Here is a 27,287-nt window from a genome sequence, read left to right on the forward strand (position 1 = left end):
AGGTCCGCTTTAAATAATACCAGTTACCTGGCAGCCCTGCTGATCTCTTTAGCTGCAGTAGTATTTGTATCATGCACCAGAAACAAGCATGCAGCTAATCTTGTCAGATGTGACTGTATAATGTCAGAAACGCCTGATCTGTATATGGTTGTTCAGGGTCTATGGCTAAGTAGTATGCCTGGTACACACAATGCAATTTTCCATGAGAGAGATAGGTCGATAGATAATTTCTGACAAATCTGTTCAACCCATCTATCTGATTGGAAATTGCATGGTGTGTACCAGACTTTTTCGAGGCAGAGGATCAGCAGGGCTGCCAGGCATTTAGTATTTCTTAAAGCGGACCTGAACTCAAAACTCCTCTCTGCTCTAAAAAGATACACAACAGCATAATAACCTTTAAACCAAAAATAATTATTTGTTTCAGCTGATACCAATGCTAAAATCAATCTGCAGTGTTTCTACTTCCTGATTCATGGAAGCAGACATATTGTTTACAGCCTGTACTTTTAAATGGGCTTATCTGCTTATGTTCCATAGCCATGTGACACAGGGGACAGATCAAATTACAACTTGTGATCAGACACAAATAAGGGGGAATTAGACGAGCTAAACTCTCTAAATACATACAGGGTGCATTTCTCTCTGTTTTCCTTCTGTCCTGTGCAAGAGATCAGGTTCACTTTAAAGCCCCATCTACACGATACGATTCTTTGTACGATTCAATTACGATTGTATTTACGATCCGATTAAATCCGACATGCTCGATCGTGATTCGATTCTATTCAATTCAATTTGCCATTGCAAAACAATGGCAAATCGAATTGAATCGAATCAAATGCCGATCGGACATGCCGGATTTAATTGGATCGTAAATAGAATCGTAATCGAATCGTACAAAGAATTGTATCGTGTAGATTGGGCTTAAAAGGAAATAAATCTGGCAGTCTCCATATCACTTTCGCTTCAGTTGTGCTTTAAGTGTTTAGCATATATAATTGGGAACATATTACTCATTGGACAGTTATTTGAGCCAGTGCTCTTTACTCTCTATGAAGCAGTCCAACGTTTCTGTGTGAAACCCGATCATACGGTGACCGCTTCAGATATACAAACTGCATTTTTTCTGTCCTGGCTCATGGTAATCTATCCGTATTTCCTCGTGTTTCTGTTGAATGTAGGGAATTCCTTGCACTTAGGCCTTTGTTATTCCTCTGTATTTAGCACATTTGTTGTCCCCTGGGAACAAGTGTGTCACTATATGAATATCAGACTGCTGCAGTCATCGACTCAGATGTCTGGGTGATCAGTTTGCTGGTGAATTGTTAACTATGTTTATATTGCTATGAAATACAATATCACTTTCATCAAAATTGTTAAGTAAAAACGTGATACAGATCTCCGCAACATGGTTTTGTTTCATAGATATCCTTTGCTAGATTAAACCTATTAATCTCTGACTGAACTCTGTACAGCCACGACAGCTGAACAAAGTAGAGAGACTATATTATTTTACATAATGGATAGAGACTAGTGGCATAATATGTCCCAGCAACCCATGTTACAGGAAACTACAGACATCTGGGTGCTTAAAGGGAACCTGAACCGAGTAAAATGATTTAAAATAAAAACATGATGTACCTGCAAATGAATAGTACATAGTTACCTCGCTGTCAGTTCCTCTCAGAAGCTCATCATTTTCTTCTTACAGTGATCCCTTCCAGGTCTGGCAAGATTTTGTCAGAACTGTAATATATCAGTTGCTGTCAGGTATACCTGAAAGAACTGATGAGCAAGGTAATGTCCATGTTTCCCTATGGCTCAAGTGGGTGATGTTACAGTTAAAGTGTGCTGACCAGGAAGCTGTTATGGGGTAGAGGCCATTTTCAAAATAGTGGACCAAGAATTCCACTGATCACAATAGACGAACAGGACGCAGGAGAAAAGAAAGATTGATCAGTAAGTAGACTACGCAGGAGGTAAGTATGACCTGTGTATGTTTATTTTGACTTTTCAGTTTCAGTTCAGGTTTGCTTTAAATACTTTTTTTTTTTTTTATTCATTACATTTTTAAAAATAAGTGTTATTGTATAAGGCAATTTTGCCATGTACCATGTCATTTCAGGTAGTTCAGAACCTTAATATTCATTTTCTATATTCTTAGGCTAGTTACACACCAGGACGTTGCATTTAGGGGTCGTTATAGGGCACATAACGTGCCCCTAACGCAACACCTGGTGCTCTCTGGTGTGGACGTCGGAGTGAGCCGCGTTGTGCAGCTCACTCTGGCGTCCGTGATGCCGTGATGCGTACTCTTGGATGCCTGCGGCATCACGTGGTCCCGCCCGGCCACTGAGTGCAGTGAATATTAATTAGCCATGTGCCCGGCCGCTCTCCCCTCCTCCCCAACATGACTGAGCATGTGCAAACAGTCTAACGCGGCTTAGCCGCGTAGAACGCACAGCATGCAGCACTTTGCTGCATTAAAAAGCAACGCAACGTGGCCAGTGTGAACAGCCCACTTGTGTTACATTGCTGTGCTTTGGGGGAGCGTTACAGGCTGCACTAACATGCGCCTGTAACGTCCCTGTGTGCAAGAAGCCTTAAAGGAACACTAGCAACACAGTGTTCTAAAATGACAATCCTATATAATAAAACCCTAACTGTTGCTGCGTCATCCTCCTGTCCCTGTGTCCCATGTGTTTTTGGCTACTGCGCATGTGTAGCCAATGGGACAGGAGGAGGATGGCGAAGGGGGGGGGGGGGGGCGTACGGGTGCGCGCTGGCTTGTGGCGGTGGTGAGAGAGACCTAGAGCCCGTTTTGAAACTGGCATAGGTCTACTAGTGTACAAATAATGTCTAAGTAGCTGTGTAAGCATTTTCCTACTTTTCATTTTAAATATCGGAGGCAAAAGCTTTAATTCATTTTATGTAGGATTTAGCTCTATTGGAAGAAGTCATTCACAAAAGGGGTGCCTGTAGTCTTTCATGCAAAAGAAAAAAAAAACACTGGCTGTGCATTGAAGCAGAGTATTTTTCTCTGAAAGCAAAAAAAAAAAGTATGAAAAGCTGTGGTCTCACAGACAATTACAAATGTTTATAACAAGTTACATTTCCTCTGCTCTCTGCAGACAGTTCAGTCAGACACAGGACTTTCTCTCTCTCTCTCTCTCTCACACACTAAGGCTGCTTACACACAGGGACGTTACAGGCGCACGTTAGTGCGCCTGTAACGCTCCCCCAACGCACAGCAATGTAACACAAGTGGGCTGTTCACACAGCCCACGTTGCGTTACATGTAACGCTGCACGTTCTCCCGAAGGTGCAGCATGCTACGGCGTTAGAGCGGCTTAAGACTGTCTGACGAGTTAGACTGTCTGCACATGCGCAGTCATGTTGGGGAGGAGCGGAGAGCGGCCAGGCACATGGCTAATTAATATTCACTGTACGTTGTGACGTGCAGTGTTTACTTCCTGGAGCGGCCGCTCTGTGCGGTGATTGGCCGGCGGGACCACGTGATGCCGCATGTGCACAAGAGTACGCATCACGGCATCACGGACGCCAGAGTGAGCTGCACAACGCGGCTCACTCTGACGTCCACATAGAAGAGCACCAGGCGTCGCGTTAGGTGCACGTTATGCGACCTTAACGTGGCACCTAACGCAACGTCTTAGTGTGCAAGTAGCCTAAGGGCCCGTTTCCACTGGAGCGGTTTCCACAGAGTTTCCCTGCAGGCAAATCGTGCGGGGAAACTCTGCCATAGGAAACAATGGCTTATGCTAGCGATTCGGCCGGCATTTGCATCCGAAATGGTGCAGGAGGCTACGAATCCAGCTATGGGATTCGTCTCAGTATCCGCACACCAGGAAGTGACGCCGCCCGCGTCACAAGTGGAAACAGGCACACAGGGTTAACAGATGCACTGTGAAGGAATCCCCCCTCCCCTCATGGTTCACTCTGCGGTCAGATTAGAGCAGACTGCTGTCAGTTTACAGTGAAATTAATGTGATCCAGTAAACAAAAAAAACAAAAAAATAAGCAAATGAAATGTATACATCATTATTTACCAGCACTTCAGGAACTCTCAGGGCTCGTTTCCACTATCGCGAATCCGCATGCGTCCAACGCATGCAGATTCGCACATGTAATGCAAGTGGATGGGCCTGTTTCCACTGTAGCGTTGTTGAGGTGCGTTTTTTTTCGCGGTGAAAAAACGCACAAAAGAGCCGCAGAATTTGCCTGCGAGTGGAAAGCATTTGAATTGCATGCAATGTATTTAATAGGGAAATCGCATGCGGTTTTCCCATGCGGTTTTTGCCGCGAATTTGCATAGGTACGAATGTATATTCACACAGGCAGTGACATGGTTAAAATCGCATATACCCTCACCTATGCGAATTCGTGGCAAAAAACGCATGGGGAATCGCATCCGCATGCGATTTTATCAGCGGTGGAATCCAGGCGATTCTGCACCGCAATAGTGGAAATGAGCCCTCAATCCCAGGTTAAAAAAAAACATGTTAATCGATAGTGTTCCTTTAAGTAGAGATTCAAAGCCTTGTTTGCAGCCGCTGAGGGGATGAACTTTTCAGGCAGTGTTTGTCTCAAAAAGGCTAGATTTGAGGGGCATAAGGCCTGCACTATAGCTTGATTTTCATTTCTAACTGTTAAGAAAAAAACAGCTAAGGAGACTGAAATTTGTGTTAAAGCACACCTGAACTGAGAGACATATGGAGGCTGTCATATTTATTGATTTCCTTTTAAACTGTGCAGATTGCCTGGCTGTCCTGCTGATCCTCTGCCTTTATTACTTTTTTGCCATAGACACAGAACAAGCATGTAGACCAGGTGTTTTTGATTTAAGTCCAACTGGATTAGCTACATACTTGTATTAGAAGTGGGATCAGGCACTACTGCAGCCAAAGGGATCATCAGGACTGCCAGGAAACTGGTATTGGTTAAGCAAGATAGATCAGTTACGGTATATAAATTATAAGTGTATTTGTATTTTACAAGGGCAGTGCAACTACAGATATGTATTGCTATGAGAAAAGAAGTGAACAGCGAAGTGGCCTGGAGGGGATTTTATTGAAATCCAATCCATTTGATGATTCAGGTTCTGAAAGTACCAGTATATACGTGTGCAGAGACTGAGCAAACCAATTTAATTGAGCAGATGGCTAGGTGCAGCTCTGCCGGAGACCCCCGCTGATGCTCCTCGACGCTTCCTAAACGGAGACCGCAGTCATAACTACCTTATATAAAGCAGCTAATCTCTTTAATGTAAAGCATCAGATAATGCAAATACATAATCAAACTGTGATCTAACTACACAGCCAATTACAAACAGGCTAGCAATACTTTTGCTTTGTCACATGGATAGGCTATCATGCCATCATAGGCCAGTACCGTGTGTAATAGTATATCATGTATTTTGTAAGGCAGATCTTTTGTGATAAGACGTGATTAGGTGTAATTGATTTGCTTTTGGAGACAGCAGCGTGTAGCAGTGAACAGGCTCCTGATGAATATCAGACACAATAGAGATGCGCTTTGATTTCCCTTCCCTGGAGAGGCAGCAGATCGGCATGAATGAAATGCTGGCCCCGTGGACTGAGCATGCATAGCCAGCTGCAGGCCTCCCATGGCTCACACTGCAGGAGAAGAGCCCCTCACACTGCAGGAGAGAACCCCTCGGCAATCCCTGGGCTCAACTTCATCACCGTAGATAACAATTCCATTTAAAGTTACTTAGTGAAATCCCACTGTCTAATCTGATGGCTGGCCTTCCAGACTGATGAATCACTGGTGAAATTGCCTCATTACAAAGCTGATGAGCAGGAAGATGAGGGAAATTGAGCAAACAGGTCTCCCTTGATGCAGGTTTGCTGAAAGCAGCAGGCCGTCTGGGACTCTTTCTTAGCAGACTCATGTAATGTGTAATGCTGGACACACACTATGCTATTTCCCCGTCCGATTATTTTCATCATGTCTGATCTGCGTCCGTTCAATAATTTGATTGATTTTCTGAAGTTATCACAGGAAAATTGATCCCGTTATTGGGAGCAGTTTGGACATGTACACACGATCAAGCAGGAAATGACATCGTGTGTACCCAGCATCAGGTAAAGCCTATTAAAAGGGAACGCCTAGCTTTAAGTTGGCCATACATCAGGCGATTTGGCGGCCTATCGTCCATCCGATTTGATTATTAGGTACGGAATTGGATGAAAATTGGGGCCGCCAAGTGCATGCCCAATTGACTATACAACCAATTTTGCACCGAAATTGGTTGCATTAATCGATCGGACATGCTGCAAGATGTAGGGCCGACTTGCTTGGCCGGGTGTTTGGCGGTAACAGCGAACAATATTGGGACGAGCAATGAAACCAACAACACTGTAATGTACTCTGTAATGTGCCCCCAGTGCACTGTAAATTACCAGTCAGTGGCCGCCAGTTATTCTGCGCTGGCTCCTGGTGGACTCGTCCATACACGCGCCCCACGTGGTTGCTGGAGTAACGGGAGCGCATGTGTGATGTCACACGCATGCCCGCACATATGTCGGCAACCACGTGGTGCACATGTGGATGAAGGAATGCGCCCGGTGCCACTGACTGGTAATGTATAGTGCACTGGGGGCACATTACACATTAGGAGGGACAGTGTTGTTAGTTTCATTGCTTGTCCCAATATCGCTCGCCGTTACCGCCAAACACCTGATCAAGTAAGTCAGCCTTACATCTTGCAGCATGTCCGATCAATTAATGCAACCAATTTCGGCGCAAAATTGGTCACAGTCAATCAGACATGCACTTGGCGGCCCCAATTTTCATCTAATTCCGAATATACTAATCAAATTGGATGGTCAATAGGCTGATGTATGGCCACCTCAAGGTAGGAGTTCCCTTTTAAAGACTTTGCCTGATGCTGTTTACATACAATTTCATTTCTTCTTCGATCAGGTCAGCAAGGCAGCGTGCTAGGCACTCTGAACTTTATGGCTGTTAAATTGTGGCACTTGATTGGCCTGATGAAGTGGTTATGTACTCACAAAATGCGTTTCCTGTGCTCATAAATTTGTTTCCTTTGCAAATTGTGTCATCTTGAGAGGTAAGCCACCTCTACTGTTTTCTCATTTTTAACTGTTAACTCAGTTTTTTTGTATCCTGGGTGCCTTTTTACCCTTCTTGTGTAGATTATTATAGGTTTGGGGATGAGTCTGGATAACTTCCTGTTTAGTAAAATTGCATTGTCAGCTTAACAGGAAATAAAGCTACTGGACTAAACTAGCATTTATTGACAAGACGTTTATTTATTGACAAGATAAATAACATTTACTGTACAATATATCAAGCTGGTGGACTCAAAGCACTAGAGCTGCAGCCACTAGGTCACACTCTATAGGCAGTAGCAGTGTTAGGTAGCACAAATTGTTTTTCATTGATGATGAATTCAGATTTACTGTCATATTTGAAAAGTGGATGTCTTGCCCAAGGTCTCCTTTTGAATAGGTGCTAGCTTACTGAACAGGAAGATCAGAAATTCGAACCCTGGTCTCCAGTTTCAGAGGCAGAGCCCTTAAAGGATACCCGAGGTGACATGATGAGATAGACATGTGTATGTACAGTGCCTAGCACACAAATATGCTGTGTTCCTTTTTTTTTTTTTCTTTCTCTGCCTGACAGAGTTAAACATTAGGTATGTAAGTGGCAGTTCCTGTCTGAGTCAGGACTGAGTCAGACAACAGTGTGACCCTCACTGATAAGAAATTCCATCTATGGTGTAAAACATTTTTCTAACAGAAAATGGCTTCTGAGAGCAAGAAAGAGATGATGAGATGAAAAGGGTCAATAGTTCATAGATTTTAGCTCTGGCATACTTCAATGAATGTCATTGAGTAAAAACAATAAAACATTAAAAAAATGAAAAATAGATTTAAATATAAATTAAAACTGAAATATCTTAAGTCATTTTTAGGAGAAGGAAGATTCATACAATTGTTTATTTCATTAGTTTATTTTCACCTTGGGTGTCCGTTAACCAGTACACTATCCAGCCATGCCATTGATGTGCAGTGCACAAATTGTTTTTCATTGCTGATGAATTCAGATTTACTGTCATACGCATTTAAAAAGTTGAAGTGTGAACAAGTACTTTAAATTACCTTTTAAGCTATACAGTCAAGTGAAAAATATTGTTTCAAGAGAAATTGCTGACTTTTTTTTTTTTTTTAGCAATCAACAGAATTGCTAGAAAAAGGTAATGGGGGCATCAGCTGTACCATGCATGCCACAATCCTTTCTAGTTAGGGATGGTCAGTGAGATGCACATAATTTTGAGTTGATGCAGCATTATGCAAATTTTTTACTTATATATGCAGCTTGAAAATGAATTAATCAGATACTGAGGTAGAATTCAATCGGTCCATTTTCAAACTGCATACATTTGCATACCAAATGTGCATAATGCTGCTTCAACTCAAAATCATTTGCATCTCATTGACCATTTCTGGAGCAAGGTTTGAAGTGGCCATAGACCTTTTACATTGCTACCCAATATGGCAAACAGATCAATCTCTCTCTGATCTGAATCTGAGAGAGGGATTGGAACCCCCATACACTGAACACAGATTTTCAATAAATTTTACCATGAAATCTATTGAAAAGCTGTCAAACTGCAGCATTGCACTGTGCAATACAGTGAAACGCCATAGGCCATCGATCTACAGCTGCTCCCCCCGTGGCAGTTTTGATTGATTGATTTATACCACGACTCAATCAAAATTACGATCGTTGGGTCTGGTCGCGTCATAGATAACTGGCAGATTTGATCAATGTGTGTTTATCATAGAGTGGTAGAATAGTGCCTGCACAAGATTGCCCCAAGACTTGTTGGCATGGTTACCAGCTTGCATTCAGAAATGTGAGATTGCTGGCTGATATCAGCCTATATGAGGAGACAGTCCCCTCCTGTCTGTGGTAATCCCTGTTTGGTCTCCAGTGCACTATAACGTTTTCTTGTAATGGCTGGAAATGGCAGCTTGCTTGTAAGTGCTACCGTGATTTATTGCTGACAGATCATTTCTTGTGCTTCCAAACACTCTTGTTGTCATTTTCATTTCCTGTTGCTGCAATTTACAGCAAGTAAATCTAACAGGATATCCGTATTTATATTCACAAATAAGTTTTCTTTCTTTTCTCGCTGGACAGAACGGGAAGCTGCAAATTAGAAATAGTTTGGTTTTATTAGCAGCCATAGTGTCCCTGCTCATAACTTTGCTGACCTACAACATGTGCCGTTTGGCAGAAGTTAGATTTAGGTACATTTCTGCTGAAGTTTCCCAGATTCACCTTCACCTCATAGACGTCCAGCAGACCTTGGACCTCTTATGCATGGAGATCATAGATGAGCTATTTTTACATTAACCTGGCATTCTGTCAGTTGGCTTTGAAGTATGGTTTCCTCTCAAACTGTTATAGAGTAATTCCAGGTACACCCTCCTGGATCTGGGCACTGCCAACAATATTTATACTGGTAGCCACTGTGTAAAATGGAAAAGAAAATACTTTTCCGATATTTGTTCCCCAAAATAGAAGTATGGCATGAAATATGACATGATTCCCACTTTTGTTCATAACAGTAAACATGTCACACCTTCATAGCTCATGGCAGTCTATATCTGCAGGTCAGAAAGCATCAGATGTCCTTAAAGGACAACTGAAGCGAGAGGGATATGGAGGCTGCCATGTTTATTTCCTTTTAAGCAATACCAGTTGCCTGGCTATCCTGCTGACCTTCTGCCTCTAATACATTTAGCCATAGACCCTAAACAAGCATGCAGCAGATCAGATGGTTTTCACATTATCAAATCTGTACAAATCACAACATTCTGACTGATCAATAGATACACAGGAATTTCCTTGAAAGGGACTGAATACTTAAACTTAACCTTTAAAGGGAACCAGAGAGGAACTCTCTTTGAAAACAGAAAAAGCTTTTATACATACCTGGGGCTTCTTCCAGCCCCATACGCACGGATCGCTCCCATGCCGCCGTCCACCGCTTCCTGTATCAGCGGTACCGGGTCCTGTCACTTCCGGCGGACGCGGCCAATTGTCCGCATGAGCAGGGGCTCCCTCCATACCCTTACGCGTGCGGCTGCTCAGTATGCAGCTGCACGCATAATTGTATGCTGGGAGCCCCTGTGATGCGGACAATTGGCCGTGTCCTGCCGCCGACTGGCCGAAACTACGGGACCCGGTACCGCCGGATACAGGAAGTGGAGGACGGCGGCGGCGTGGGAGCGATCCGTGTGTATGGGGCTGGAGGAAGCCCCAGGTATGTATAATAGTTTTTTCTGGGGCCTCTGGTTCCCTTTAATAGTAAGTTTAAAATCAAGTGAATATATGAGATGGACAAATACCATTAGACTGCGTTGGAAACCATTATAAGGTAAGTATTGTATTAGGTAAGACCCATTCCAATCGCAGTGTTTGTATATTAGAATTAAAATTAAACTCCCTCCACCATAAAACATGACACGACATGTTTCAATTCATAAAGAACCTTTTTCAAGGGTAAGTTCAGACAGTAAAGTGCTAATGTGCCAAGGTGCAAAAAATATACATTATATACAATTATAGCATAGCGTATAGGCCGTATGACAGCAGCCTGACAAGATTAGCTGCATGCTTGTTTCTGGTGTTATTCAGACACTGCAGCCAAATAGATCGGCAGGATTCCCGGGCAACTGATATTGCTTTAAGAAAAAAATGACAGCTTCCATATAGCTCTCACTTCAGTTGTCCTTAAAAGTCTAAAATTGCAGTCTGGCATAACAAAAACTACAAATACTAGACATTTCTCTACTCCTACACTTTCACGACCTTTTCCAGACATCGCACGGAAATCGGATATGTCATAGATAGAAATGGTATCGATGACATGTCCGTCATGATGGAAACTGATCATATATTGGATCCACATTGTGTGGACCTGCTATGTTGTCCATGTGAGTGTACACCTTCCCTTAATCAGGTAGTGGAAGTAATGCAGATACAATGCATTATTTATCAGATCCCAAATTGAAGCACGCTTTGACTTCTAAAAATACACTAACTTCTTTACTGCATTGGATGCTGAATAATGATATTGGATTTGTTTCGGTTCCACTCAAGTTATCTTTGCTCCAGATTTCTTCAATCATGCACCCTGGTACTAGAATTCTTTCCTACATTACTTCAGTTACCACTGACAGATTTGAATGGGAATTTATGTAGAATTAACAAGCTGACACATCATTGCATTCCAGCAGATCTGGAGGTGTGGCTATCTTACAGGGACAACAAAGGATAAGTTGCATATTCAGTAGTGAAGCATCGTGGGAGACATTATATGCTTACTCCAGTGTAAATAATTGCAAATACCTTCTTTTTTAAGAAGGCAAATTTTTGTTTTGCATAACATTTTAGTAAGAGGGCTTTTTGGCCCTTACCTACTCCTAGGAGTTCTGGTTCAGCATGAGCTTCCTGGGTAATGTATAACTCTGGGTGCTTCAAGTCCTACTCCATAGAGCCACATTAATCCATGCCATGTACTGATGAGGACCAACCAATCCAAAACAGTCTGTATGCATGTTGGATTATTGTGGCTCTGTACAATTAACAAGCTGACACTTCATTGCATTCCAGCGGTTCTGGAGGTGTTTAGCTTACAGAGATAACAAATGATGATTTGCATCTTCAGGAATTATGCATTGTGGGAGACCTCATATGCTCACTACAATCAGAATAATTGCAAATACCTTCTGTTTCAAGAAGGCAAACTTTTTTTTGTTTGTTTTGTATATATTTTTATAAGCCTTATTATTTATGCACGACAACAGATGGCATTGCACCAAATTAGGAATGATGGACAGGTACCCGACGTGAAGATGTTTGTGTGGGCAGGTAGATCTTGTGCTATCTTGCAAAACCTGCTTGTCTCTGGTTGGCCTTAGGCTACCAGGATACTTCTCTGTACTAACCTGCGCATCAGTGTGGAGCCAGGCGTAGTTTGAACATTTTTCTAACATCACAAAGCAGTGATGACTCACGGTTCGTAAACTTGTGAGATCTGTTGGGGGTCCACAACGTACTTTAGTGTTTATCAAGTTAAAAGAAGACATTTTCAAGAGGATGCCTTTGGTTGAGTCACTATCTGGCACAAGTATGTTCGTACGTATGCCTGCCTAAAGTCTCCTAGTAGATAAAGCTGCCAAGATCGTGGTCGGTCAGTGAGTAACACTTTACTGTTTCTTTTCTTTGCCTGGAAGAAAAACATAGAAGAGCAGCTTGCTCCTCATTATTTAGACATCATCATCTCGAGTCTGCAGCTTATGTCTACTTCTATAGTGGTGACTCATGCTTGTCTCTTCCCACTCACTGGAATTAATGCAGCTCTCCAGTCTAAAGTTCTGTGTTTTATGGAAACAGACTATGCTCTTTCTGATATCGGTCATTAGAAGCTATTCTATTTGTGTCTGTCTCGGGGCAATTTTTAATTTATCATACAAGGTAGAGTGTTTATATGCAGAATATTAATTTTCAGTTATGAAAATTTATGTACAGGGGGGTAACTATAAATCATTGGTCCCCCCCAGCAAGACATTGATGCACCCCACATTGTTCACATCCTTTCACTTGCTTACTCCTGGTGACCTTCACAGCCTGGGGGCCTATCTTGCAAGGGTCATAAAACAAGTGTGGACATCATCATCTTCACACCCATAACAAGTGTAGACACAAAAACACCTGATCTGAAGGATGGACCCCTTTATCAGAGGGATGCAAGTATTTGTTGGGGCCCCTTACAGCTGTGGAGCCCCCTTCAGTCACAAGGGTTGCTCCTCTGTAGTTATGCCCCTGTGTATGTATCAGGCTGGCCTACTTGGAACACATCCCTCATATATGAGCGCCGTCCAAGAGAGAGCGGCTAGGCACATCCAATAAAAAACAGCAGCTTTATTGAAACATCCATAAAAACAGTAGAAACCAATGGTACGGACCACAAGCGAAAGAGAGGGAACAACACGTTTAGAGGTCGACAGCTTTTTCGCACCCACTCAGTAGGTGCTTCATCAGGACACTGAGCCCCCCCAAGACAAACTCCTTATATAGCATACTCCCTTATTTCCAAGTGCAGCAGGTGGACACACGCCCGATGCAACAATGACACGCAGAAACCCTTAGTACAGGGTAAGCGATCCAGGATGCGGAAACCGGAATTGGTGGCTGCCAATTGCTGGTAAACATTTCCCTAATGTGTGACGCTGTCTAGCGCCTCCTTGTATTACCGGGGTAAAGTACCTTTCCCTGGCAACAGCGTTACTGTCACCATACAGCGAGCGAGGCAGACAAAAAAGGATTATCGCCAAGCTCTGCCTGCATGACGCAGAAGCGCCGCCATGGTAACCATTTTAAACAGGAAGCCCTTGGAGAGGAGAAGTTAGAAATAATATTAAATAGCAAAATGTGCTATAAAAAAAAATCCATTATTTATTTCAGAGTGGTAAAGCTCATCTCTCATATGTGAATGCCGGAGACCTTACCAGGGCTAATTATGTGCTGTGCTTTGTGAGTCCTCCATGTCCCAGAGATGCTGTAATATTGCATTTCTCTTAAAACAATCTTCAAATTTGGAGATCTTACTGGCCTTACACCAACCATTATTACTTGGTGGTGGGGGTGTAACTACAGGGTAGCAACCTTGAGTTGTAAGGGGGCCCAACTACTACTTAACTCCATCCGATGAAGGGGCCCTTCCCTCAGAATCCAGTGCTTATGTGACTACGTGTTGTTAAGGGTGTGAAGATTACGAAATCCACACTTGTTTTATGACCCTTGCAAGACGAGTCGCCAGGCTGTGAGGGTCACCAGGGCTAGGTAAGGGAAAGGGGGTGAACATTAGTGGTCTAGCTCAGTAGATCAAAGTAGTTAGGTGTGGCACATCCCATATAGTGAGTGGGGATCACAGACAGCACCCTCACCGTCCAGCGGAACTGCACTGGCAGAAATGGAGCCCACTGTCACTGGACGTGTGCTCCGCTATCGACAAGAAGGAACAGTTCAGAAATTGGCTTAAAGAAAACAAGTGCGTGCACCTTCCGTCCAAGGCTTTATTTCCATATAGTGACAGTGTTACAATCCATATGCATGTATTAGCACATCAGCGTGCAAAGTCCAACACTAAAGGTGAACGTGGATGTAAAGCTTACGTGTCCATCTGTATGGCTGGTCGGTGGGAAGGAGGTGGGTGGGAGGCACAGAGGTGGCGAGCGACGGCCGTTTCGCGTCTCCTGACGCTTGGTCACGCTACGTGCCACTAAGTGGCACGTAGCGTGACCAAGCGTCAGGAGACGCGAAACGGACGTCGCTCGCCACCTCTGTGCCTCCCACCCACCTCCTTCCCACCGACCAGCCATACAGATAGACACGTAAGCTTTACATCCACGTTCACCTTTAGTGTTGGACTTTGCACGCTGATGTGCTAATACATGCATATGGATTGTAACACTGTCACTATATGGAAATAAAGCCTTGGACGGAAGGTGCACGCGCTTGTTTTCTTTAAACGAATTTCTGAACATTAGTGGTCACCATCCAAGTTTTGCTGGGGGCTACAATGATTTCTAGTTATGCCCCTGCATACCATTCTGTCAGATGAATGGTAGTTGATTCACTGTTTGGTAAGTAGTCAAGTCTGATTTGTTAGATGCATTGGAGATGGACATGTGTGAATGGGTCCGTACTTTCTTATAAAATGAAAGCAAAGATCCGTTTAGCATGGCTGTTTGTCTACCACTGTCCACTCTGGTGGCGGACTTAGGATGAACAGGCTTTTAACGGACAACTCTCATGTAAAATTTATGCCAATAAAATGTAATTTGAGCCAGGATATAATGCACTATAAGTGTGTTTTTTTTTTTCCTGTCAGTGTAGATAGTGAAACTAAGACATATTTTGGGCTAGTCAATCTCCTCATAGGGGATTCTCGTGGTTTTCTTTATTTTCAAAAGCACTTGGTGAATGGCAGTTTCTCAGCCAAACAGTGTGTGAATGAGTAGGGAGTGTAGCCAGCATCTCTGTATGGATCATCTACAGGGAGTCCTTTTTGTAAAGAATAAAGGTAATGCAGAGAATTCCCATGAGGAGACGGACTAGTCCAAAATCTCAGATCTTTCAGCTGTTTGCTGCTTACAGCTAGCGTCAACGGCATAAGAAAATAGCGGGAGTTTTTATTAGCAAAGCAAAATATCGGCAGAGATTACGGTGTAGTTGCTAGGTTAAGGTTAGATATCACCAGAGGCAGGGTCAGATAGGATCAGGGTAGGCGACAGTAGAATAATTAGTAAAAATTACCAATATTTTACCATGTGAATTAGCTAAGCCCAATATTTGAATATCAGTAATTTACTACCAGCTATCCCTGGTGCCTTTTTTCGATGTAGGCAGGGATTTTGGGGTGGAAAAGATCACTGCTTGAAGTCCTACTTTGATCTAGTATTTAAGCATGATAAAGTGTACAGTGCTGGAGGAAATTGATTTGTAATCGCCCACAACACGTGGCTGACATAGTTCAACTTTAACTGCATCACATTTCCTTTCATAAATAGACTTGAATTGCTGCTACTGTTCTTGAAGGCTTATCAAACACCAGCCCAAGGCTAGTCAGCCCACAGCCATATGGATATGACTGATTTGTGCCATTCCCTCCCATCCAGCGTTGTGGGCCTGCTGCATAAACACATTCCCCTTCCCTGCATGCAGCAGATGAGTGACACAATTCGAATGCACAGGAAGTGAAAGTTGAGATGGCTTGTTACTTAGTGCGCAGCTATAATGTTATCATATTCCTCCCACATATCTGTGTTTTTCTATGATAAAAGACTCAGGAAGCAGGAAACGCTGCAAAGCACAGTTACTAATAGCTCATTTATTATGGAACATCATTTGAAAAGCTAAATCAGTTCTCTATTATAATAGAAGTAATCTTATCCACTACCGAATATTACTTAGATGTTCATTTACTGCCCTGGCACTGATAATTTTTAAATTAGTTTCACTCTGAATAGTTTCGATGGGATATTATTTATCATTTGGTTTCAGAATTCATTGAACTTATACCTATGTGTGAGATGAACACTTTTTTTTTTAACAAATCTGGAAATAGCATGTATGAAAACTGCTCCTAAATGACAGGGCAGTGTCTAGGCTTAATTGCACCCAGGGTGAGGGTGTAAAAATTGCGCCCCATTCCCACCCACCCCCGTGTACTCGGAAACCCTTAATCTTTAGGTACAGTTACACAGCCACTACTTACTAGTGACCAGCCGCTCATCCAGGAGGAAGCAGGGACCAGGAAAAAAACAGGTGAAGAGAGCCTGGGAAGCAGACTCCTCCATGGGCGTCGCGCACTGACAGCCTGCAGTACCGCTACAGGACACCAGGTGTCATCACCCGGTGGTGACATGATGATGACTTGATGTCTGATGCAGGCAGCCTAGGAGGAGTCGAGGAAGGTGATCGTGCTGGTGATCTTTCTAATTCCATTTGGCTGCATGGCGTGTTGCCAGCTCCCTAGCAGTTATGTCCTTCTGCCTGCGCCCCCTTCTTCTACTTGCCGGTCTGCGCCCAGGGCAGTCGCCCTGCCCGCACTGCCCAAAAAACAGCCCTGCCAAATGAATCCAGATAGCTTAATGTTGTCTGCATTTTTTTTTCATATGTGTTCTGAACATGGCTAAGTCAAGTAACAGAGTCTTCACAACTTGAACTGTCGCATAACACAGTACATATTCCACTGCTATACAAGTAACCCTTTTGTGCTCAATAGAGAGAAATCTAAATCTGGTTAGATGGGACCTTGAAGCAAACCTGAAGCGAACAAAACCTTTGATATAATGAATTGTATGAGCAGTACAGATAATGAATAAAACATTAGTAGCAAAGAAAATATATATATTTTTTTTTATAACCTTGCATCATACAGTTTTAAAACCACACTCTGTCTTTTAAACTATAAAACAAAGCAGAAAGAATGACCCTTAGAATTTTCCTGCAGTAAAACCTTACTGCAAGCTGTCTCTCACTGTTTCTTGGCTATTTAAAGGAAACCAGAGATGAGATCAACTAAAAGTTTTATACATACCTGGTTTTTCCTCCAGCCCCCTTCAGCCTGATCGCTCCCACGCCGCCATCCTCAGTCTTCTCCCTCTTCAGTATCGGGTCTCGTAACTTCAGCCAGTCACGGCCAGTCTGTTCAAGAGAAGTAGGCCCTCTACGTATCTCTCTGGAGGATGGGACTCGGTACCGAGCACGGAGAAGACTGAGGACGGCAGCGCCGGAGCAATCCGTGCGCATGGAGCTGGAGGAAGCCCCAGGTATGTATAATACTTTAAGTGCTTTAGAAAACAAGCCATATTTGACTTAATCGGTCTAATAACCCCCCCCCCCCCACCCCCCCCCCCCCCCCCCAAAAAAAAGTCTAATACTCGCCTAAGTAGAGGGAAATTAACCTCACCATTGCTGCATGTGATCCCTCTGAACATATCCTAAAACAGTTTTTTTGGGTGTGTTCTTGTGGCCACGCTCCTCGCAGATACAACCACGACTGTTCTGTGCATGATGAGTACAGCCACACCTGTGTAATAAGCTACAGCCACTCATCCACGACTTTATACTACTGCGCAGGTGTCTATGCACAATACACCCGAACGCCTACACAGAGGGGAGAGCGGCACAAATCAGAAGAGGGTCTCAGGGGTGGTGAGGCTGAGGAGGAAATGGAAAGCCTCTGGAGTCTGGACCATCCAGAGGCCTCCCTCTACTAGGATGATCATCTAACTTTTTTGTTGAGCATGCAACAGGTTTGCCTGAAAGTAGACCTGAACTTTTGCACAGAAGGAAAACCGAGAGAAATGCACCCTGTATGTATTTACAGAGTTTAGCCTGTCTAATTCCCCCTCAGCTGTGACTATTCACAACTGTAATTTGATCTCTCAGCTGTGAGCTCAGTAATCTCGGCAGTCCTCGGCAGAGCAGCTATTTTGTAAACGCAGGATGTTAATCCTATGTCTGCTTCCATGAAAGCAGGAAGTAGACACACTGCAGATTTATTGCAGGATTTGTATCCGCTGTAACAAAGAAATATTCTATAATCTGTATGTTGCTGTATATTGGTATGTAGCTCTGCGCTTCCAGTGATGTGTAGCCTAGGCTACGATATCATGCAGCCTTGTCCCCCAGAGTGGTCACTGGGCTGGAGATATGGCTGTGGCATCCTTTGACTTGACCCAGTATTGGGTATTATGGAAGGTAGCGGGAGAGGATTTGAGTTACAGACCTGCTACCCTCAGGGCCCGTTTCCACTATAGCGAATCTGCATGCGTTGCCCGCATGCGGATTCGCTCAGCCAGTACAAGTGGATGGGACTGTTTCCACTTGTGCGTTTTCCTGCACGTTTTTCTGTGCAGAAAAAATCTGCAGGGTAGGGCCCTCAGAATTCACCTGCGTGTGGAATGCAGGCGAATCGCACGCAATGTATTTAATAGGGAAATCGCATGCGTTTTCCCCATGCGTTTTTTTTGCCGCGATTTCGCATGCGATTTCGCATAGGTACCCATGTTAATTCACACAGGCAGTGACATGGTTAAAATCTCATCACCCTAACCTATGCAAAATCGCGGCAAAAAACGCATGCGATTTTCCTGCGGTGATACGCCGGCGATTACGCAACGCTATAGTGGAAACGGGCCCTCATACTTCTCCACTAACTAGAAGATTGTGCTGAATCCACCTGCTTCAATTCAAATACAACTATTTTCAGTCTTACACAACAGCGGGGCTTGAGTTAAAAAGGTAATTAAGAGGAAGTCTTTCTGTATGTAGGGAAGCCTGTGTAAAGGGGTGTGTTTGATGTGGATGTTCAGGATAGACCAGGCTTTATTTGCAGGGCTGTGGAGTCGGAGTCGGAGTCGTGGAGTCGGGCAATTTTGGGTGCCTGGAGTCGGGAAAAAATGTTCCGACTCCGACTCCGACTCCTAATGAATTTGTAACTGTAATTAAAATAGAAAATATGATAAAATGTTCTATTTCTCAGATAATAGTCATTAAAAATAATGTATATATACAGTAATAGCTGTGCTTAGTCCACAAAAATGAAATAAACCAATCAAAATTAGTTACTTGTGCTGCTTCAATAAAGCAGTCCCCTTATTTTTAAGGTCAGATATACATATCTGATTGTGACTGTATATATGATGTGTACACAGGAATCTCTTATATATACTAAATAACATCTATGCTGTAAGAATAAAGCCTGATGTGTAGCTATGTGACTAATAGAGATGGTCAACGAGATGGAAATAATTCTGCATTGATGCTGATTTATGCAAATGTATGCACTCCCTTTGCTGATGAAATAAAATAATTTGATATGTTATTAAAATTTGGTTTGGTGACTACAAATTAAAGGGTAACTGAGACGGATGAAAAGTAAAGTTTTATACATACCTGGGGCTTCCTCCAGCCCCATTCAGGCTAATCAGTCCCTCACTGTCCTCCACCACCCGGATCTTCTGCTATGAGTCCTGGTAATTCAGCCAGTCAGCGCTGTCCGGCCGCATGCCGCTCCCACAGCCAGGAACATTCTGCACCTGCGCAATAGTGCTGCACAGGTGTAGTACGCTCACGGCGGAGTGTGTTCATGCGCACTACGCTTGACTGGCTCAAGTACCTGGACTCATAGCAGAAGATCCAGGTGGTGGAGGAGGACAACGAGGGACTGATTATCCTGAAGGCGGCTGGAGGAAGCCCCAGGTATGTATAAAACTTTAATTTCATCTGTCTCAGGTTTACTTTGTTACACAGTAGTACTATACTCTACATATGCACTCCCCACAGAGCTGCAGGGAATCCACTGAGAATGCTGTGCACATTGAACACAGAGGTGTTGTCTGTTTACAATTTCCTCATTCCCCTGCAGAGTACCTGCACATCATTCTTACATGCACCCACACTTGATAGATGTTCTTTGATCCGGTTGTACCTTTTACAAGTACTCTTACCAAGGACTAGTTTTAGTCTAAAGGGAATAAATATAGTAGTCTACATATCCTTCTCACTTCAGTTGTCTTGTAAAATTCCTAAGCGTTGGCAGTTAAGAGACGAATTTCATGTTACATACTTTTAATCAACAAAATTGTAATATGCAAATTAGAGGAGTCGGAGTCGGTGGAATCCTAAACTGAGGAGTCGGAGTCGGTGGATTTTTGGACCGACTCCACAGCCCTGTTTGTGTTTTCAGGTTCATATATGACTTAAAACTTACTAAGACTACAGTGAAAGATTATATTAAAGTAACAGACTTTTTATTTGTTTGCTTGTAGGAGATATTACGCAAAAGGGCTATGAAAAGAAAAGGGCAAAGCTTCTGGCTCCTTACATCCCACAAACTCAAGGTAAGTCCACCTTTACTCTGAGATATCTGTGTTTCAGCAATACACTGAAGTCCTGTTCAAGCCACTACTGTTAAAGGACAACTTAGGTGACATGATGAGATAGACGTGTATGTATAGTGCCAGGCACACAAATGACTATGCTGTGTTCCTTTTTATTTCTTTTTCTGCCTGAAAGAGTTAAATATCAGGTATGCAAGTGACAGTTTCTGCCCGGGTCGGGAGCGGGTCAGACTATTGCATAACCCTCACTGATAAGTAATTACAGCCATACTTTACTTTCCTGTCACTAAATGGCTTCCTAGAGCAGGAAAGAGATCAAAAGGATCAATTCATATATTTGAGCTCTAGCATACTCCAATGAAGGGGTATGTGGGACAATGAAACAGTAAAAACTTAAAAAACTTAAATAGATTTAAATATAAAACTGTGGGATATCTAAAAAAAAAGTCATTTTTAAGAGAAGGAGGATAGATGCAATTGTTTTTCTAATCAGTTTATTTTCACCTCGGATGTCATTTAAGAGCTTTTTTTGTGGAAATGGGATGGTGGCTGCTTGGTTGTTACCAGGGGCGTAACAATAGACCCTGCAAGGGATGCAGCCGCAGGGACCCGTGTGGGATTCTTTTCTCTGTCCTGAGAGACTGACAACTTAAGCCCCATCTACACTATACGATTCTTTGTACGATTCGATTACGATTCTATTTACGATCTGATTAAATCCGACATGTCCGATCGGGATTCAATTCAATTTGTCATTGTTTTGCATTGGCAAATGGAATTGAATAGAATCGAATCAGGATCGGACATGTTTGATTTAATCGAATCGTAAATAGAATCGTACTCTAATCGTACAAAGAATCGTATCGTGTAGATTGGGCTTAAGGGCACGGAGAGAAAAAACTTTCTGCTCTTTGCACAATTGTTCTAATGACTGCATCTGCTCAGCCACTAAAAAGGAATCATACAAAGTTTTGTAGACAAAAATTTGTAAACCGTCCCTATTCAGCGAGCAGCAGGATCTTGTGTTGAGCACCCAGCCCCAATCTCTCTACCCTTTCCCAAGTGATGTGTACTGTAGTGATGCTGGAGAAGTCTGCAGAGCAAGTTCTGCTCCATCAGAGGTGGACAGGGTGAGTGTAATAAGCTGAAGCTGGAGCACACAAGTCTGTCGGTTTTTCCGTATGTGTTTTCTGCACAGCATGTGTGTCTGTATGTGTGAAATCATGCATGTGTTATCACAGGAGCTAATGTAATTGATAGAGAAAGTGTGGGCAGTGCTTCACTACTGTCTGTTTTTATCTAAATGGGGAAAACACATTCAAGTTCGCACTAGCCAAGCGAATAACATTGGTTCTTAGTTTACCTGTGCAAGGGGGATGTGGGGGGGGGAGCTTTCAGAGTTTCGCAGGTGGGGGGGGGGGGGGGTCTAGTGATTTCTAGTTATGGCCTTGGTTGTTACTGCTATCTGTGACGCTCTGGCGACTCCCGAGTATTCTGATATGATCCATGGGTGTCTTGATGCAGCTTTTCTCCACTGTATATATTTTTTTATGTTGAATATATCTGCTCCCTTAAAAGGATAACCAAAGGGAAAGAAAGCATATTCAGCTGAAGGTTTTCTTTCTGCATTTTAAAGGCCTGCACACATGCCTGATTGAGGCAGCCGATCACGACCTCGCCAGCTGATAACCTGGCATGTATACGATAGCTACGGGGCCCCAGCCGATCCCATTGTTCACGCTGCTCCCCCTCCTGCCACGTGACATCACGCATGCGCTGCTTGTCATCCCTGCAGTGTCCCCCCCCTGCATAGGAAGACAGTGCTTCGTCTGCTGCACAGCTGCACAGCTAAGACGCATGTGTGCAGCCTGGCCCAGCGATGTCATCCACAGGGATCAGGTCCTGATCCCTGATGGGCATTAGCTGTCAAAGGTCAGTATGCACATTTAAAGTACAGTTGAAGTGAGAAGAACACAAGTTACATACCTCAGTAATGGGAAGTCTCCTGATTCTCCTGCAGTCCACCATTCCAGTGCAGGGTCCCACTATAAAATATCTTCTTCTGTGGCTGTGGATGAGCCACTGCAGACTCATGAAAAATGGAAGTGGAAACGAGGCCTAACAAAGTACCCAGGCCATTTCAGAACCTATATGTAGAGTTAGGTCCCTTTTTCACTTATGCAAATTCACTGCATTTCCCTGCTTGCGAATTGGAACGGAGAAACGCACCCTATAGAAATCAAGACTACCGTCTAATTCAGAGGAAAAAAGTGCTGCATTTAAACTCATGGTGCATCTGAATGCCTGTAGTCATGCATGATAGGGCTACAGGGATTCGAATGCAGCTCGCATCACAACTGTGCCAGCATCAGCTCTGGCAAGACACATGCCGTGCACAGCCCTAAGCAATACTTACTCTTTTCACACTTGCTTTTACTTTGACATCTGTTGTAATTAATATAGCCGTAATTGCTTTTTCATGTTTTTGGAGGGTCCTATTCAAGATTGGCCTACTAACATTTAAATCACTAAATAATCTGGGCCCTCGATACATGAAAGAAATGTTACAGCTGCGTAGTAATCCCTGCAATCTCAGATCCACAGGTTCTAATAATCTAGTCATACCCAGAGTCCACTTGGAAACTTTTGGTCCCAGAGCCTTCTGTCATGCTGCTCCTACGTTTTGGAACTCCTTACCTCAGCAGACCAGGACAGCTCCATCCCTGGACGTGTTAAATCCATACTGAAAACCCACCTGTTCAGTTTGGCATTTGCAGAAATATAACTTTTGTTGTGTGAATACTTCATCCTTCTACCAACTACTGAATTTGAGAGCCTAAGCGCTTTTTAGTCCTAGGGGAGAAAAGCGCTATAGAAATGTTATTGTATTGAAGCAACCCCCCAAATAAGTTAGATATTTAGCTAGTAGAGGGAAGCTTTGGCGTAATCCAGAGGTGGAAGCACCTCCTCCGCGACCCTACTGTGGCAACGCATGGACCCTCTGAACATATCTGACTAGAGGTTGGCGGATATGTTTATGTTGCCATGCTCCCCGCCATGAGCCCCAGGTAAGTCCGGATTTTCTTTTTTATGCACTTCTCAGGGTCCCTTTAATAAGAGTACCTAATTAATGTAACAGCAGGTGGCTGAATCCTCCTGATCAGCTAATCATTCCTTCTTAGGGTTTTATCTCCAGTGTCTTATGCCGGGAACGCGCATTGCAACTTCCCATCCGATCGGGTAATCTGACAGGAAGTTGCATCGTGTGTACTTCTCACGATCAATAAAGGGAATCAGTTTTCCAATGATAATGTCACAGAATCGATCCTTTTATCGATCAAAAACAGATCGGACATATCAGAAATAATCGGCCGATTCCCCTCGATTGGACAGAAAGTTGCATGGTGTGTTCTCATTATGTGAAAAAGGTGTATTTTACATGCGGAGCAACTGTGGAGGCAAATGAGCAGCTACACTTCTGTGTAATCTGTTTAATTAACCCTTGGACTTTCTAAGGAGATGGCATAGAAGTTTGTTTAAAGCAGTTGTTAAGTAATCTATTTTGAAAGCAATGTTTAAACAGTTGTATTTAATGGTATTGAGGAGGATAGAATGCAGCTGGCTCTCATTGTTGGACGTCATTATCAGCATGTAAAGCACACACTCTAGTAAAGCACCATGGCTTTTGCTGGTATTTTTAGCTGCTGCATACACCTGACCTTGACCCCTGAGATGTATATGCTCTGGCCTCCCAGTCTACTGCAGTCAATCCTATGTGTGCTGGAATATTAGGAGGAGGTTACATACATGGAACAGCATCCCGAACAAAGAGGCAGCAGGGTTTTCTTCTTTTCAAAAGCATTTCCTGAACAGCAGTTTAGAGGAACTCCAGTGAAAATAATTTAATTAAAAAAGTGCTTCATTTTTACAATAATTATGTATAAATGATTTAGTCCGTGTTTTCCCATTGTAAAATATTTCCTCTCCCTGATTTACATTCTGACATTTAACACATGGTGACATTTTTACTGCTGGCAGGTGATGTCAGTGAAAGGAGATGCTGCTTGCTTTTTTGGCAGTTAGATCCAGCTGTAAACAGCTGTTATTTCCCACAATGCAATGAGGTTCTTAGACAGGAAACTGTCAGGACCATAGTCCTGACATCACACTGTGGGAGGGGTTTCACCACAATATCAGCCATACAGAGCCCCCTGATGAGCTACTGATTGGGATGAAGTTCAATTCTTGGTCACATTTTCTCTTTAAAGTGAACCCGAGGTTATAGTGATATGGAGGCTGCCATATTTATTTTCTTTTAAACAATACCAGTTGCCTGGCAGCCCTACTGATCTATTTGGCTGCAGTGGTGGCTGAATTACTCCAGAAACAAGCATGCAGCTAATCTTGTCAGTTCTGACAATAGTGTCAGAAACCCCCGACCTGCTGCATGCTTGTTCAGGGTCTATGGCTAAAAGTATTAGAGGCAGAGGATCAGCAAGACAGCCAGGCAACTGGTATTGCCTAAAAGGAAATAAATATGGCAGCCTCTAAATATCACTCTCACCTCGGGTTCACTTTAACTGCCAAAATAGTAAGATACCAGCCAGCCTCCCTACACTGTCGTCCTGCTAGTCCTGTGCCTAATACTTTTATCAATAGACCCTGAACAAGCATGCAGACAGATTTTTGACTGCATTTACCGCATGCATGTTTCAGGTGTGTTATTCAGACACCACTGATGCATTAAAGATCAGAAGAACACCAGGCAACTGGCATTGTTTAAAAGGATATGCTGTTGCTTTATAAATACAATAAAAGGAAATAAATCTGGCAGCAGTCATTTGTATAATATGTTATGAGATCAAGATTAGTAATACATGTACAAACAAACTAGACTAAGTATTTGTCATGAAAAGCATATGGGAAGGTGTACAAATCATCCAGTCATTGTGGAGTACAAAAGGTTGTTGAACTGATATGGCCTACACCAGAGGTCACATGATAGATTACATCTTTTACAAAGGAAACACTGTATAAAGCCCCATCTACACCATACAATTTTTGTCTGATTCATTGATTCGATTTGATTCAAGCCAACGTGTCCAATCGGGATTGGATTCAATTTGCCATTGTTTTTCAATGGCAAATTGAATCGATGGGACATGTGAGATTGAATCGAATCAATGAATCGAATTGAATCAAATAGGACAAAAAAATTGTGTGGTGTAGATGGGGCTTAAAGAGGAACTGTAACGACAAAACGGCCCCTGGGGGGTACTCACCTCGGGTGGGGGAAGCCTCCGGATCCTAATGAGGCTTCCCACGCCGTCCTCCATCCGTCAGGGGTCTCGCTGCAGCCCTCCGTGCAGCGGTGACGTAATATTTACCTTCCTGGCTCCTGCGCAGGCGCTCTGACGGCTGTCGGCGCCGAAGTAGGCGGAAATACCCGATCGCCGTCGGGTCTGCTCTACTGCGCAGGCGCAAGTTTCCGGCGCCTGCGCAGTAGAGCGGACCCGACGGAGATCGGGTATTTCCGTCTATTTCCGTGCCGAAAGTCGCCACAGCGCCCCCGCTGGAGCCAGCAAAGGTAAATATTGAACTGACAGTCGGCACAGTCGCCGGCTGTTCGGAGGGCTGCAGCGAGACCCCCGTGGGACAGAGGATGGCGTGGGAAGCCTCATTAGGATCCGGAGGCTTCCCCCACCCGAGGTGAGTACCCCCCAGGGGATCTTTTTAATGTTACAGAGTCTCTTTAATACTCGAACATGCTTGCCTAGGAAACGGGTAGATCCACTGTGATACTGCATGAGGGAATTGTACCAAGTCTGTTGCAACATGAATAAATCATTTTATGTGGCGATTATTGATCTGCAATAAGTGGGGACGATTGAACGATCATTAACTCCTAGCCCAGCAGCATGTGACCAGTATTGCTAGTTATGCTCACTTCTGCCAAAGTCTGCACTTCTTCATGCAGGAAAAGAGCTAATATTTCATCGCCTGCTAATATGCTCAGAGATTAGGCATAGAGAGACCTCATTCTGTCTTTTAGCGCTGCACACTGTGATGCGCCTAGAACTGACGAGAAACCACATTATGAAATCTGTACGCTGTGGAAATTGTCAGATGTGAATTAGTTGGTTTGATAAGAATATTAATATTTCAGTGGTCACAGATGTTACCAGGTACCTTGTTCACTTCAGGCTGTAAATTAGATATACCATTTTTGTTGATTGGATATAGATTTATATAACTGTCTTGATTATAATATACTGTAGTAGATTATTTTGCAGCACCAGTGGTAGTTATATTCCAGCGCAACAGAAGATTGTAGAATGTGCGGAACTCCCTTGCTATTATATAGTATTTAGCAATTAGGTGTAAAAAAAACAAAAAACAAAAACAAAACATACCACCGCTGCAGTGATTCAGCATTCAGAAGCTTTGAGCGTGTGCTCCATGTAAATAGTCTCTGAAGGAAGAAATAGCACCAACTTCTTGAAGAGGAAAGAAGGCTGTGATGGCCAGCGCAAAGTAATTTATTACAACATCTTCCGCATCCTCATTCCATTCAAAAAGAAACCTCTCATAGCCAATGTCGTGGGTGCTGACAGCTTATGGTCAGCCGTGGGAGTGGAGGTGGGGTGGCGGGTACTGAATGGGACAAGCGACGCCACAAAGATCAACATATGTTTGAACTTTGAATTCTAGTGCAATATTGTGAACAGACTTTTTTTTTTTTATTTATTTCGATACTTTTTTCTTCTCCGTTGCATTTTAACCACTTCC

The 27,287-nt window shown here is 43.3% G+C and overlaps 2 protein-coding genes across 3 annotated transcripts in view; both read left to right on the forward strand.

Moving 5' to 3' along the window:
* The window catches only part of DIP2B (disco interacting protein 2 homolog B), a 354,733-nt gene that overhangs the window by 109,577 nt on the left and 217,869 nt on the right, over positions 1-27,287 (forward strand). For both annotated transcript variants that reach the window (XM_068267346.1, XM_068267347.1), the window contains exon 2: positions 20,427-20,498. In XM_068267346.1, the coding sequence (XP_068123447.1) occupies positions 20,427-20,498 (72 nt within the window). The remainder of the gene's footprint in view (positions 1-20,426; positions 20,499-27,287) is intronic.
* ATF1 (activating transcription factor 1) overlaps positions 1-27,287 on the forward strand; it is a 355,624-nt gene that overhangs the window by 41,002 nt on the left and 287,335 nt on the right. The window lies entirely within an intron of this gene.

Source organism: Hyperolius riggenbachi, chromosome 2 (genome assembly GCF_040937935.1).
Source record: "Hyperolius riggenbachi isolate aHypRig1 chromosome 2, aHypRig1.pri, whole genome shotgun sequence".
Taxonomy (NCBI): Eukaryota; Metazoa; Chordata; class Amphibia; order Anura; family Hyperoliidae; genus Hyperolius; species Hyperolius riggenbachi.